The following is a 14577-nucleotide window of genomic DNA, read 5'->3' as shown; positions in this document are numbered from 1 at the left end:
CCCACAAATAAAATTTAAGTCTCTTTTGGAAACAGGAAGATTTCACACACCACTAATTATTTTTATGCCTTCTGTCTAAAGCAAAGAATTAGGTGCACACCTTTAACAGGTAGATCAGCTAGGACACTATACTACAGATCCCTCAAGAGCACATCTGATTCCCTAATACCAAAACCATTTGTTCCAGCAGTTATTTTCAACAAGCAACTCATACCCAAGATTTATTACCCAGTGGCTGAAGCCTGGCCAAGAACACAGAATAGAAGGGTAGCAGGGAGAGAAAAAGTGGAGAGGGGAGGCTGCACATCTGAAATCGTCTACTTGATCACTGCCAGCTTTAAACACATTGGCTTCACTTAGCGCTATTGTTTCCCTCCTAATTTGCAGCTACATGTAGTTTCTACACAGTTTGCAGCATTTGCTCATTAGTGAGCATTAAAAAGTTTGCATTCAACATAAGCATGAGGTTCTGCCTCCTGAAGCCTGGAGGACCCCGGCACAGCTGCCAGCAGATAAAAGCTTGCACCCTCTTCATGGGCTCAACGGCCACAGCCACATAGGAGCAGTAATGTGGACAACTACCTGTTCTCAACTTTTCTTCCCTCCTTTAGTGCAAAGGACCCCATAAGAGATAATGCCTAAGGCAAGCCCAGGAGCAAGAGATAACTATTGCTGCAGGATGGATACCCTATTTCTTTCTGCAGAAGGGAGTGGGGAGAAGGAGAATCCATACTGGTTTAGCTACGCACAAGTAAGCTCTGCACTCCGCTTCAGAAGTGAGCACTTTGATAACTGAGCTGGGTAAATTATTCAACATGGATAGACGTTTCATCTACATACAGAATGTCACAGGATCATGCAGTAACACTTCACAACAGGTTCAGGCTGTAGGTTGACCAACACACAATGCCTGCAGTGCAAATGTCCCAGAATCCTCAACAATAGGGAAAAAAGAAAACAGTTTCAAATTATTATTTCACAGAGTTCAAAGAATGTGAAGCTCTTCAGTGTTGTGGACAAGAAGCCAGAGCTCCAGCAGAACGGTTTTTGACAGCTCCAAATGCCTCTAGGCCCTGGTGATATTGCCCAGGCTCTGAAAATTTAAATGTCTACCCTATCTTGGAAACTCTTGCTTTCCTGGGCACACACATATCTCTGTAGAATTAAATCAATTCATGACATCCAGAGGGAATTAAAAATGCAGGGATTTAGCAGTGCTTCTCTGTTTATTTAGATATTGCCACTGCTATCCAGTACACTTCAATCTTACAAACCCCTTAATACAAACAAGGTTCCCTTCCTCAGATTTCACAGTGTGAGATAGCTTGGTCTTTACTTCTTAAGTCATGTAAAAGCAGAGGATGAAATGGGAGGCATTTGCAGGAACAGGGAAGATGTAGAGAAAGCAGCTCTAGTTCATGACCTCAGCAGTATGGAGTCACTATCTGAGGAAACCTGTGAGCAGTTGCACTAACACTGAAAGTACAAAAAAAAAAAAAAAAAAAGGAAGATTCCCCCTCCAATAACCCCCAAAAGAGGAAACAGATGAGAAATTTCAGATACTCTGAGAAATCCCAGTATTACTTGGCAACTCATACAGTAACTGACATGTCTCAGAGCTGGAAAAACCATCTCTACAGGGTTGGGACAGGGAGGTTCTTTACGGTAAGTGTCCAGGGCTAATGGTACATCACCACCCCTGCACGTCTGACCACGTCATTAAAAGAAACTTAATCAAGAAAGAGCATACACCCCTCCTGGATACCTGCTCTTTCTCAAGGCATTTTCAATCAGCCCCAGGATCAGGTACTGCAAAATCAAGTCAAATTAACTCTGAACAGGCTATACAGGTTGTCAGCTTTATTTTATCCACCAGTACATTCCCTGTCCAGAAAAGCTCCCACAAGGCTGCCTGCCATCACATACACAGCCAGACTGCACATGCTCCATGAGTTCTGGTGATCTCTTTCAGACCAGTTAGTGCACTATGGCCTGTATTAGTGTGACAGGGAGAGCAGACAGCCTCCTCCCATACAAGGCTTTCTACAGAAAGTGCTGATGGTAGCTATCAGCCACCTGCTCTGGTTTGGCCTTACAACAGAGGCAGCCAAGCTGTTGAAGAACCTTTCCCTCTTCTGCAGCAAGTTCAGAACATGTCAGCATAGTAGGGAAGGAAACTGTAATAAAGGGGATTGAAGGGAGCTCTTACAGATGCAAGCTTTCAAAGAGCTTATGGAGAAATCTAAACTCGAAAATGTATTAAAATAATGGGAAATGAGATAATGGTATTAATTATTTACAAGACACACTGGAGAGCTGCAGTATGCAGCTGCAACTTAGTCAAGTGAAAACCCTCCCAGTTTGTGTGTTGCTGAGGCTTTGAAGAACTCAGCTTCTTGTAAGGATGAACATGAGTGGCTTCCACTCTGCTCCTAGGAAGTCATCGGGAATGCCAGTTCCTTCCATGGAATGAACAGCTATGCTTTTCTGGAAAGTCTAGAGAGCACCCTGTCGTGGGTAAAGAAAAGACTAAAATGCTATGATTTTCCAGTTAATTCCATTCAGAATAATTTATTAGAGGAATTAATCTCACTGATAGTGACTGACAAAGCAGCTGCTCTAAGGCCCTTGTTTTTGCCTGTGTGCAATCATGGTTTTAAATAATTCTAGGGTTTTTTTTCCTACATATACCCTTTTAAAAATAATTTTAAAAACAAAGGGAATGACTATGGGAGAGAAATCAGGCTACAAGAAATCAGGTATGGGAGCTACTTCAAGGAGAGGAGGCCTTACGGTAAACATCTTCCTGTAGCATTCACTCACACATACAACCCATGCTACTGCAGAAGAACAAGGCTTTTCTATTTAGTAACAGATAACCAGCAGGTTATATACATGAAAATAAAGTATTACCTGTCAAGCATCACAGACTAGGTTTTCAGAACTGTTGTATTTGTGTGGATCTATTTTAATCTAAAACAGTATGTCCATGTAAAATTAAGTATTTGAAGTGCAAGTACTACCTTTTAATTAGACAAAAATTCTGTGCCTAACAGGTGAAAGCCCTCTGCCAGACAAAATGAACTGACCACACAAAAGCTTTCTCCTCTGCTGTTCACCACTGTAGTTGTAGCCCTGATGCCACTGAAGTCCTCGGCACTATCGCTGAGGATTTCAGTATATCAAGAATTTACCTCAGAATCTAAGGTGTAGATAAACACAGTCTTCCTGGTCTACCTAGAATAAAGGACACACTTGCCCTCCACCAAGACATCTCAGTGGGGACATAGGCGTTTCTACTTCATCTTCATGCAGTTAGGTTGATTTAAACCATCACTGAAGGCGGTTCAAGCTAACACAGCCAACCTTGAATCAAAGAGGCTAGAAACATTCAGATGGTACATTATCACAGGATGGCAAAGTCTTAAATTTTCCCAGCTCCATCCATAACTACTTATTTGTCTCTACTTGTCTTGATCTAAGAATAATTCTGAAGACAACTCTTCTTTTCTTGTATGACAACTATACAAAGCACAAATAAAGAAAATTAGATACTGTCAGCTTCTACATGAAGTAGCTAGTAAGTAAACATTTTCATTTGTACAGTAGTAAGAAAAGAATTATACCTCCTTTTTGCTCTCCTTATTTTGTTCAACATCCATATCAATAGGGTTATTTCCATTTGCTTCTTCCATTTCGTCCTCACTGGAAGACAAAAGCATCAGTACTGTATTAGTTTGTGAGGCTCTCTTTCTTTATAAATAGTACACTAAAGGAAATGCATGGATGCAGTAGCGAGTCCAACAGCTTTCCTTAGTTTTATTCTCAGGGTGATTTTTTTAGGGGGTTGGGGTGGGTGTTTTTTTGTTTTGATTTTTTTGTTTATTTGGTTTTAAGTCAAGAAATTCTTAATTGTAAAAATACTAGGGACCATGTCTTGTAAAGGAAGACTTCTCAGTAGCGTACTTAGGCAACATAAGTCTGATCAGATGAAGGCAAGATACATGAAATAGATTACACAAGTTATCTTTTAAGGAACATGGGACATTGAACATTTTAACTTTAAGCAAATCAAGAGAAAAACAAAGACTTAGAATTAGAGCAAGTAACTAAAATATCGATTTCTGTTTTGGTTTTTTGTTTCTTTGTTTTTTAGGTTTGTTTGGGGTTTTTTTTGCTGGTTTTTTGTTTGTTTCAGGTTTTGTTTTTTTGTCCCCATCCCCCCCCCAGTGACAGCCTCATATTTCATTCTTCCCTGGAAAAGAAAAAGAGGTTATCAGTTACAGAATAGTAATAGGCATGAAATTGGGGCCATATTGAAAGTGACTTTAACACACCTGGCCAGTTTGGCTTCATTGAAATTTTAATCAGACATTAAATCGAATATATTTTCACCATTTAGAATTTTTGCACTGTACACAACTACAGCTAATTGCACCATTTGGGATGATGTCCAGGAACGGAAGAATTAAGCTGACCTAATCAAACAAATAAAATAAACCTATTTTATCATGTCAAACTTTATAGCCTGGGATGAGGAACTTTGGCTGGTGCAGGTATGTCACAGCGCCAGCGCAAAGCAGGGCTGTGCAATGAAACCCCGGCAGAAGCTGTGCTATGCTGCTGGGGTGCTGGAGCCAGCCAGGGTGCATTCACACAGAAGCAGGGGACAGCAGGCACGGTGGGTGCTAGCGAGCACGGCTGCAGTACCAGCACTTGCTCACAGCTGTCTCCCTGCTGCAGTGATGTCCTGTGCAGACACAGTCTGAGGAGGAACGTACTGCCGGGTGGCTTGAGCTGACATCCATCTCCACAAGAGCAGTCCCTTGTACAAGCCATTTCTGCTCTCCCAAGCCACCTGGCTCACTGGCTGATTCACAAGATATTTAGTTTGTGTAATTGCAATTCCAGGGAATAAACTCACAAGCAGCCCCTCCCAGAGCTGCACACAAAGTCCCTTGCATACAACTAAGAACAGCTACTGAAAACCTGGTCCCAAATGCACTAGGAGCTATTTTAGTGACAATCTGAGGGGTTGGGGGAATTTCCCTGCCTAGCCACAGAAGAGATATACCAGTATTCAAGTGAGATACCTCAGACTGCCTCTTCTCTCAACTCCATCTCCAAAAAAGCTTGCTCATGTTCTCACCTAGGTTTAGATTTCAGCCTTTCTGTAAAGGCCAAACCCCCACGGGCTTTGTTGTGCTCATAGTTTGCTCTTCTATTCCAGCAAGTCCCCTAGACATGAGCTAGATCAAAATCCACCCACTCATTTCTGCAATTTTACACATTGATCACTATTCACTGAAGAACATTTCTGAAGTTTTGCCAACACCCAATGGCAGAGTACTACCTCAAAATCCGGGCAGCCCAAACTCACCCAACTCTGCTTCCATGCCCTGCATGGCTGCGCTGACAAATCCTTCAGGGGTGTAGAGGTTTGACTATTTTACTTAATGGAGAGGAAGAAGGGAAATCAAACATCAAGCTGATGGCCTGGTGCTTAGCTTGCTGCAGATGTAAGCCACATCACACATTTCCAATCCAGCTGCCTTCCTCAAAGGTTACAAAATTACAGCACATAGCAGCCCATACAGTTCTTTCCCAATCACAAGACAATCTGAGGTGCTGCTTTGCCCAGAAAACAGGCATAGGTACCAGAGGTGTATTTCCAAATTGCTGTAATTTCATTTAGGAGCACAGAACAAAAATAGAGAGGTAGTATTAGAAGATCCTAACCTACATAGTACAAGACAAACATCCTTATAAGAGATTCTTCCCCCTCATAAATTAGTAGGAAAATTTAAACAAAAAAAAAAGCAGGATGGAGGAAAGAAAAATCAAGACAGCCTTTGCAGAGAGAGGGAAAGAACAGAATGGAAAAAGAGAGTCAGGTCAGAGAAAGCCAACCAAATGCTGGACAAGTTGGCTGGTAATATACTCCCTGGCCCTGCCTGTTAAGCAAGCATTGCTGATCTAGCAGAGAGATGGGAGAGGTTGAGTGAGTCATTGCTCAACCCTGGAAACACATTTCTTCCCCCTTCCCAAACTGGGCCTGCTCACATGCACTGGAGCCAGCAAACAGCTCCCTCGGAAGTCCGAGAGCAGTAACTCCTTTAAGGGAAAAGCTTTTGCAGAATTTTGTGCCATTACGTTAGAAGTCTTCCAAAGCCAGTCACACCCCAAGTTTGGTCTGCAAAGATATAAACTGCATTTTAAAGCAGGTTGAGAAGGCACCTGCATCAAGCAGATGGGAGTTACTGCTGTTCAGAAGGGGGTTTCCCCACATACACCTGAGGCCACTGCATTTTTGAGGCCCTGGCAGCTTGGTGACTAGGCAAAGTCACCAAGTGGCAGTTCTAACTGTATAGCTACTTCTAGCAATACACACAAGGCCACTGGCTGACCTACCTTCAAGGGCTTGCACAGGTATCCAGGAAGGTGAACTTGCAGACAAAGCTGCACAAGCAAGAGTCAAGCTCATGTGCCGAAGCTCAGTGGCTAGTGACCTCCCTAACATCACCACCCGCACCCAAATCCTAACGCACCCAGCACTCCTTGGGACACCTTTGCCAGAGAACTCATGCTAAGTTCCCCTGTGCTACCCTCTTCTCAGTCTCTCAAAAACACAGCCTTAACAAACTTTCTCAGGAAATAGAGCTTGGCCTGACAGCCTTATACTGGTAACATTTTCCAAAGGCAGGGGAAGAGTCTGTGTGTGCATATGCACAGGCTGAGGGGTGCTGCACGGGAGCCTGCTCCCTATCAGGTGCATGTTCTCACTCGACTGAGCATCATGTGGCAGAAATAAAGGCAGATTTCTAGCTCTTTCATGACTTCCTTTCATCATCCTGCTTATCAGCTTTTCTGGCTCTGCTGACAACAGTGCCAATCAGCTTGTAAAAAGTTTTAATTTTATTTTCTCCGCCCTCAAGCAGTATCAGAGAAAAAAAGCTTCTAGAGTGATGGGACAGTGACCACTGCACTAGAGGGCAATCAGGAATTACAGAGTGTTGAAAAAGGGAGCACACCTAATTGCCGACAGGTTCCTTTTGGCTTTGAGCAAAGCAAAACATGCACAGCAGGGGAAAAGGGTGGGGAAAGAAGGTGTGGTACCAGGAAACATTTTTGGGGAAATCCTACATCTCGTTTCTTACACGCTAACAGGAATCTCTGAGATAATCTAAAGAAATCAGTGTGCATCAATACACAGCCTTTCTGCTTGCAAACCTACCTTTCCTCACGTTCCCTTTTTTGTTTACGAGCATGACGGTCCATCACGCTAGTTTTAGTCCTTGTCTTCTTCCAGGAGTAGTAAAATTTCACCAGGCTGGCTATTGATTTGTCAGGAAGCTGTAAATTAAACACGTATCCTTTTATATGTTTATATGTAAAGTATTCCCAGGATTTCACATACAATTGGTCTGTTTTTGCCAAGGAAATTCTGATCTCTCTCTGTTGGATTCTCTCAAACGCTCACGCAAGGCAGTTCCGCAGCCTTTCCAAAAGTGATCTATGGGGAGTGTTTCAGGTTAGTGCCAACTATTTAGGACATCAAAATCTCTAAAGAGCATCTCAGCAAGCCTCCACTCACCAGCCAGGTAGCTGGTTCCCTTCAGAATAGAGGAACATAGCAAGAGCAAATCCAAAATGAGGCCTTGAAACTGAGATAACAGTTTTAAAAGCCAGTACAGCCATGTGTAAGCAACCACAGGAACTGCTGAATTGCAGGCTACATCCCAAGCGTATCTTTGATGTTTGGTTAAAAAGGCTTATTCACACCATTCACATGATGAAGTCTGTTCAAAGGTCTCAACAAAAGACGTTTTCAAAAGGTGAAATGTTACTGTATGATAAACTGAGGATATAGGAAAACACGAGTCTCATTTTTTTTAAAATCTTCTTACACTGTCATTGCCCTGTAGCTATGAATGAAATGTCTGCCTCCAAAAAGCATAAAACTACATTAAAGCCTAATTCTCTACTTCTGAGGTACTCTGCATGCATGTTCTTACACAGGACTTCTACAAGGTAGAAGTCCAGCCCTTCTTGCTGAATAAAACATGTTTTAGGTAAGTGTCTGATTCAGCTTGTGGGGCAGGACAGGTGGGGAAGAAAAAAAAACAAACTGTGAGCAAGAGCCAGATCTCTCTTATTCAGGTACTACAGTTCAAGTCTACACTTGAGATAAGCCTGGTTCTCAGACTACAGGTTGACTTTAGGTCCTAATAATGGATCGCACCAGAACCACCACCCTGACCCACAGCCGCACACAGGCATAAATCCATCTGTGCTGGCAAAGCACAGGTGCTATGTCGATGTTGTGTTGCCAGTAGCCATGCAGCAGGCTGATATGCTGGAATTAGAGTTCCATAGAACAAACTCAGGGACAAGGCTGTTCATGACAAACATCCACTTGGCTACAAAAACATGCTAAGAGTGCCAAAATATCAGAACCAGCTCCGGTAAATAACAACTCACTTTCCATTCTCTGGCTTTGATGATTTTTCCCCTCAGTTCCAAGCTGCACTGGTGGTAATGGGGCAGCATATATAAACTAACAACTAACATGCTCCTGAGCCATTGATTCCCGTCCCCTGCTAAACACAAAGCTTCATGCCATTTAATTCCTTTCATGCAGGATGGCTTTTGTGGGAGCAACAGTAAAAAAAACAATATCATTACCTAGGGAACACTGCATGAGCTTGGCATCCCTGTATTGGAATGCACTTCACTCAGGGACGGAGTCATGCTTCTGTACATAAACCGAATTGAGAATTTCTTGCTTTGGCATTTAACTGAGCAACAGGACAGGCTTTATGTTCTCCTCCTTCCCCAGGACGCTCCCCTCCCCTTTTTTTCCCCTATATAAGAATAGAGGAATAAAAAAGAAAACAGCTTCACCCTCCAGGAGCCCACAACTTCCAAGGCTGTCTTACATCAGGGGTCCAGAGTATGTGCAAGCCCTGTCATCTGACCCAAGGGAGTGGGAGACCCTAGGACTCCAAGAACATTTTGAAACAAACACCAGTGAAGGAACATTCAAGGAAGACATGAGGAGAATGAGCCTCTTCCTGCCACCCTTTTAAGAAGGGGCCTGGCAGTTTTCCTTCACTTGGTAGGCAAGTCACCTTTTGCCTTTCAGCAGGATCAGCACCACAGACCTTCACATGTGCTTTAAAGAGGCTGAACAGACTGCAACAGCCTAGGCTCACTTAAAAGGTCACAACCAATGTAACCAGGTCCTGCTGGAACACTTGAGAGGCACTTTACTGAGGAGCAAAGGACAAAATTTGGTTCCCACCGAGGTGATGAACCACTCAAACTCTCAAGATACAATTAATAACATTTTTACATCCCACCCTCTCCCGCTTCCGAAAGAATACTGCACACACCCCAGCAGTTCCCTTTCAGGCAGAAACCTACCCCTGAAGTTTTCAATCACAGTTTAAAAAAATACCACTACTAACCGAAAGCAAAGTACTGAATGCTTGCAATGATGTATAAACCTCTACCACAGCATCCACTGACAGTCCCAAACCCCATTAAACACAGACATCATAGTCAAATAAAAGGAATTCCTAAAAAGCAGGCTGTAAGAACTGAAATCAACTTTGCACAGAGATGATCTTTACTCTGCGTGTGGGTGGGCATGTGTGTACAGACCATGCCGGAACTCCAGCTGAGACATAAACACTACCATAGCTCGCAGGGGAGTGAAAACTGTAATTTCCAACAAAAAAAACTGCACAGTGAAAGTTTATCCTGAACCAGTAACACACTTCATGAAAAGACTCTGGAAACAATGTTTTTTCTTCCTATTCATGGTAGTATGTTTTCTCTAACATCCCCCTTGGCCTGTTCTCTCCCAAGAGCACTCTACAGGAGCTCAGCACAATCAGCACTGAAGACGACAGTCTAACTGCCTGTTCTGCTTTTCCATTCCTCTGACACCACTTACCATCTGCTGGATCCTGTGAAAGGTTTTCCCATGGAAACTGAAGGCCTGTTCAAACAAGACCTTGTCTTCCACTGTCCACTCATCTGGGAATGGAGTAAAGTTTGGCAGATCTGCCAAAGACTTCTCAATGTTGTGCTTGTGCCAAAACAGCATCCCAAGGGCCTAGAAATAACAAGGACAGCAAGGGGACAATTGTAATCACAAGAAACGTTATTATATGCATGCAAAGGGAAAGCTACAGCATTTTTCTCAGGAAACACATTAGATAATTTTAATTCTCAGCTAGATCAGATGCTTTTCTACATGGCAAGAAACCTGAAATCTAACACCCACCCTGCTAGGCTGCAAAGACCAACTTGAAATTTATCCAAAACACACAGGTAGTAATGTAATAAGAGGGTAGCAACAGAAAGGGGGGAGAAGAAAATTCAAGAAACAACTCCAACTTTATGATAACGGTGTACACAGGAGAGCTAGGCAAAGACTTGGGAAGACTACCTAAACAACAGGCTGGACTAAAAGGAGTCTTCCTACCAGTGCTAAGCTCCCTTCATTTCCTGTGCAGTTAGGAGGATGGTTTAGGTGACCGGGTGTTTTTATGGTTGTTTAGGGAGCTCTTTCTGAGGGGGTGGGGGAAGAGGATGAGGGAAGAACTGGAAGAAGGCAAGGCAGAGAGCATCCATAACCTTAACTTGCTGCTAAGATGACCCTGGCCCAAAGGAGGAATAAATCTCACTCATTTTGGGGGTCTGCTCATTTGCTCCATTCCGAGATACCTCATTTCACTGTTGCAGTCTCTGGTTCTCAGTTCCACAGATTAAGTGCATGTGCTGTTTCACCACCTGCAAACCGTCCTCCTCCCTCCGAGACACTCACTCACAGCCACCCCTCTCCCAGGGGTGTGCAGCCCCTGTGCGTTATGACACATCACTACATCTGGCATGCCAGTGACCACCGCAAGTCATTTTGGGAAGGCCTGACTCTGCAGAGCTAGAAACCAGCCTTTCACAATGGCTGTAAAGTGAAAACAATCCCTAACATGCCGAGTAAAACATCAGAGTAACCCACTCATCATATGCAAACTCAGCTCGGGTTTTGCAGCCACAGTTACCCTCATCTAGTAGTTTCGCCCTGGCTGCTCAGAGCTACAAAGTCCCTCCAGATTTGGGGTTTCCCCATTATGCTTTGCTATGCAAAAAGCAGTTCCTTTATGGGATCTTGCTCCCCTGAGATTCTGCAGAGAATGAGTATAAATATTAGTGTTTTCCAAGATCTTGTCCTGACCCTACTGGCCTCTCAGCGCTGCCCAGGGCACCCTCTCCCCCCTTTTGCCACCATGTAGAACAAGAAGTAGTCTTGGTTGCATCAGTCATTCAAGATGTCACAGGAGCCACACAGCCACTTATCTCCATCCACTCTGGCAAGCATGGAGCCACAGAAACTATTCTGCAGTCATGAAGGACCAATTTTTCTCTCCCCTCCCATCCCTTTCAGCCTCAGATATGAGCTGTACCAAATATCCGTGTGAGAAAGCAAGGGAAAAACAAGGATGGAGACATTTTGGGAGGGCATGGTAGTGTTAAATACTGCTACGGTGCTAGCAAGGGCTGAAGGGACAGCTGCTTACACAAAGCAAAAGGTAAACAAAGCGGTTTTCCTTATAGGCTTGTTTAACAGGAGAGCAGTATTCTTCCTCCACCCCATGCTGCCCTAGGAGAGCTCTGCACTCATCCATAGGTGAGTGCACAGCTTTTCCAGCCTCTTTTGTCCCAGGGCACTTAACACAGGCTGGCAGGAGAGCACAGCTAATAGCCAGACTTGCTGTAGCGCTCCCAGGGGCCTGTGACTGCTACAGCTCCACACAACTACCTACCACAGTTTGCCAACACCAGCTAAAGTGGGCTTGCCCTGCTGGAGCCCACTCGCCTGCCGGAGCCTGCCCTTTGCTTGCCATCAAGCTGGAAAGGCTGCAGGGACTCCCACCAGCACAGCCCTGAGCCTCCAGCCATCATCCCACAGCAGCAGAGCCAACAACGGGGCACTCAGGCACAGGCAAGAAGAGAGAAAGGACAGAGATATGGGAGCTGCGCCCAGCAGATGCAGCCAGCTGGACAGGAAAGCTGCTGGGCAGAGGAGTGCCAGCACGTGCCCCAGCCACCCTGCCAGACAGCTCGTTGCTCCCTTCAACAAACTGGCACACCGTAGCCTGCAAAGGTTTTGGGCAGGGGCACAGCTGGAAGAACAGGAATCTGTGCGACAACTGTCAGCCAAGCCACCTGCACAGGGGTCCAAAGAGACCGGTTGTCAGGGGGATGAACGTGTGGGACAGGGCTGCCTTGGCCAGCAAAGGCCAGAGAGAGTGGCCAAATGCTAAAGTGAGCTCTGACTACCTTCCAGGGAGGCCATATCAGCTTGTCCACAGTTACCCAGCCAACAGCAACTCTGATGATACCTGCTGAAGGGAGAGCATCCGTGGTGACACAACAAATCATCCTGATTTCAAAGCCCTGACACTTGTCCCTACAATACAAAATGAGTACGTGCCTTCCAGAGTACTACAAGATAGATCCTCTCCAGTTATTTCCTGGAAGTACCTAGCTTAGCTCTCTAGGAAATCTCAAAGGACCTGGGAAACATGTTTAACTCCAGAGTATTATGCAAGAGTGCTAGGGAAAGAATGAGGAAGTTTTAGAAGGACGGACATTTTTGCAGTTTGCTTAGCCAATTTACATCCTGATGTGGTGAGTCCCATAACTTCTACTTCTGTACCCAGAGGAGGGGAGAAAAATGGGGAGAAAGTCTTTGAGGAATGAGTGGAAGGTCTGTAATTCCACTGTTTAAGTGAATGAAGTATCTGTTAGCCAAATCTCAGTTTTGAAAAATATGAGAATTCAGGTTTTTAAAAATCACAAGCTTCCTTCTGATCAGTCTTCTGGATCAGTCTACACTCCTTAAACAACACTTCACCACCAAAATAATGAAACCCCTTTTTATTACCCAGAGACAATCTTTTTTGGCAAATACTATCCACAATATCCGATACTAGGATATACCCATCTCAACTGAAGTGAGCTACTATCCTTATTTTGATTCAAGTTCACGCCTTGGTGTTCCTTTTTTTGCTGCTTTCTGCTCTTAGAAACCATACATATCAAGTCTGATCATACCTGGTTTTGCTGGAAATTTTGCTGTCTATCTCAACTTCAATGTTCTTGTTCCACAAGAAGCCTATTTGAGCATGAGTATCAACCACTGAAAGTCTGACTCAAAGATGACAGCAGAGACATTTAAACAGGAACCCTTGTCCATCCAAATCATCGGTTTCTATGCTTACAGCCTTTGTCTGAACAATTTCATAAACTTTCGAGTTTTCATAGAATCCCTTTGTAGAGACAGTATGTAATTTGCCAACATAATAAGTCATGAGATTCCCTGCCTTCTGTTTCTGGTAAAGTATTAATGCATAAGGAAACTCCACGGAATTCAGAAAAGCTTCCCAGGCACATGTCTACTCATCTCCCCAAACGAGGGTTGAAATTGATGTTAGTTAACACGTGGGAGATTAGTACACAGTCCTAGACCACATGGAGTAAAGGACGGATCTGCTCCTCAGACCAGGATTTCCATCCCTAGGCTAAAGGCACTGGCTAACCTCAGGGACAGCTGGTGAAGTCATCCACCGCTACTGCACCGACATCTGAGGTGCTCATCTATGAAATGCAAAATGATTTGCAGCACATTTTTAAAGGTAAATAACCATGGATATTGGTTTGCCTCAGAAAAGCATATGATGGTTCAATAACTCATTAATAACTGCCAAGACATCCATGAAGCAGAGATGGAGCAGACAACTGGAAACTGCAATGCCATCAGGCAGCTGTCCAAAGACAAGCCAATCTTTTTAACGTTGTTCAGGGGTTCTGAAAACGTTCAAGAGGTAGTTACCATAGGAAGCATAATACTCATGGCCAAACTCTGTTAGAAATTACAATGGCTTTGTTTTTCTTCTTTTGACTCTTGATGTAAAACTAGGGGTGAACTCCATAACCCCAGAGCACAGGTTACTATTAGGAACAGTTAGTTTTGTGAAAAGTAGAAGAGAGAACACAGACAAAAGGGAAGAAGCAGTTCTAGGCAGTCACTTTAAGTCACATTTTAATACCTGCTGAAAAAGATTTTAAAATAGAGTAAGTATTCAAAGGTTGTTACCTGCTCCATATTGTATCCATGCTTCTCTTTAGCAATGGCAATATATTCGTCCACTGAAAAAACAAAGAGAAGGTGTAAGAGCATTTCATATCACGATCTCAACTCCTCTTCCCTTCCCCTTTCCAGTCTAAAAGCAAGTCCTGCAGCTCTGATTTCAGTCATGGTCATTGCACCCTCCACAGAGAACTCTCATGAATAGCTGCTGTTTCCAACAATTCAAGAAAGGAAGGAAACAAAACAACAGTCACCAGACAACTACATATTTTCCTTAACAAGCCTAAATGATGCATGATATCCAATCCAGTTCTGGTACTTCTGAAACATAGCATATAATATTTCAGAACTTGTTCACCAAAACTATAGTCATGACTGTCTCAGCTACTTTTTGATTGTTTTGGTTTTTAAAT

At 43.7% G+C, this 14577-nt stretch overlaps 1 protein-coding gene across 1 annotated transcript in view; it reads right to left on the bottom strand.

The window, feature by feature from the left end:
• RCOR1 (REST corepressor 1) overlaps nt 1–14577 on the bottom strand; it is an 87811-nt gene that overhangs the window by 10476 nt on the left and 62758 nt on the right. The window contains exons 4-7 of the mRNA XM_075103964.1: nt 14171–14223; nt 9962–10123; nt 7235–7353; nt 3627–3705 (exon numbers count right to left, since the gene is read on the bottom strand). Of these exons, the coding sequence (XP_074960065.1) occupies nt 3627–3705; nt 7235–7353; nt 9962–10123; nt 14171–14223 (413 nt within the window). The remainder of the gene's footprint in view (nt 1–3626; nt 3706–7234; nt 7354–9961; nt 10124–14170; nt 14224–14577) is intronic.

The sequence above is a fragment of the Phalacrocorax aristotelis genome, chromosome 9 (assembly GCF_949628215.1).
Source record: "Phalacrocorax aristotelis chromosome 9, bGulAri2.1, whole genome shotgun sequence".
NCBI lineage: Eukaryota > Metazoa > Chordata > Aves > Suliformes > Phalacrocoracidae > Phalacrocorax > Phalacrocorax aristotelis.
The sequence above is the reverse complement of the archived record's forward strand: the minus strand, read 5'-3'. Positions and strand labels throughout refer to the sequence as shown.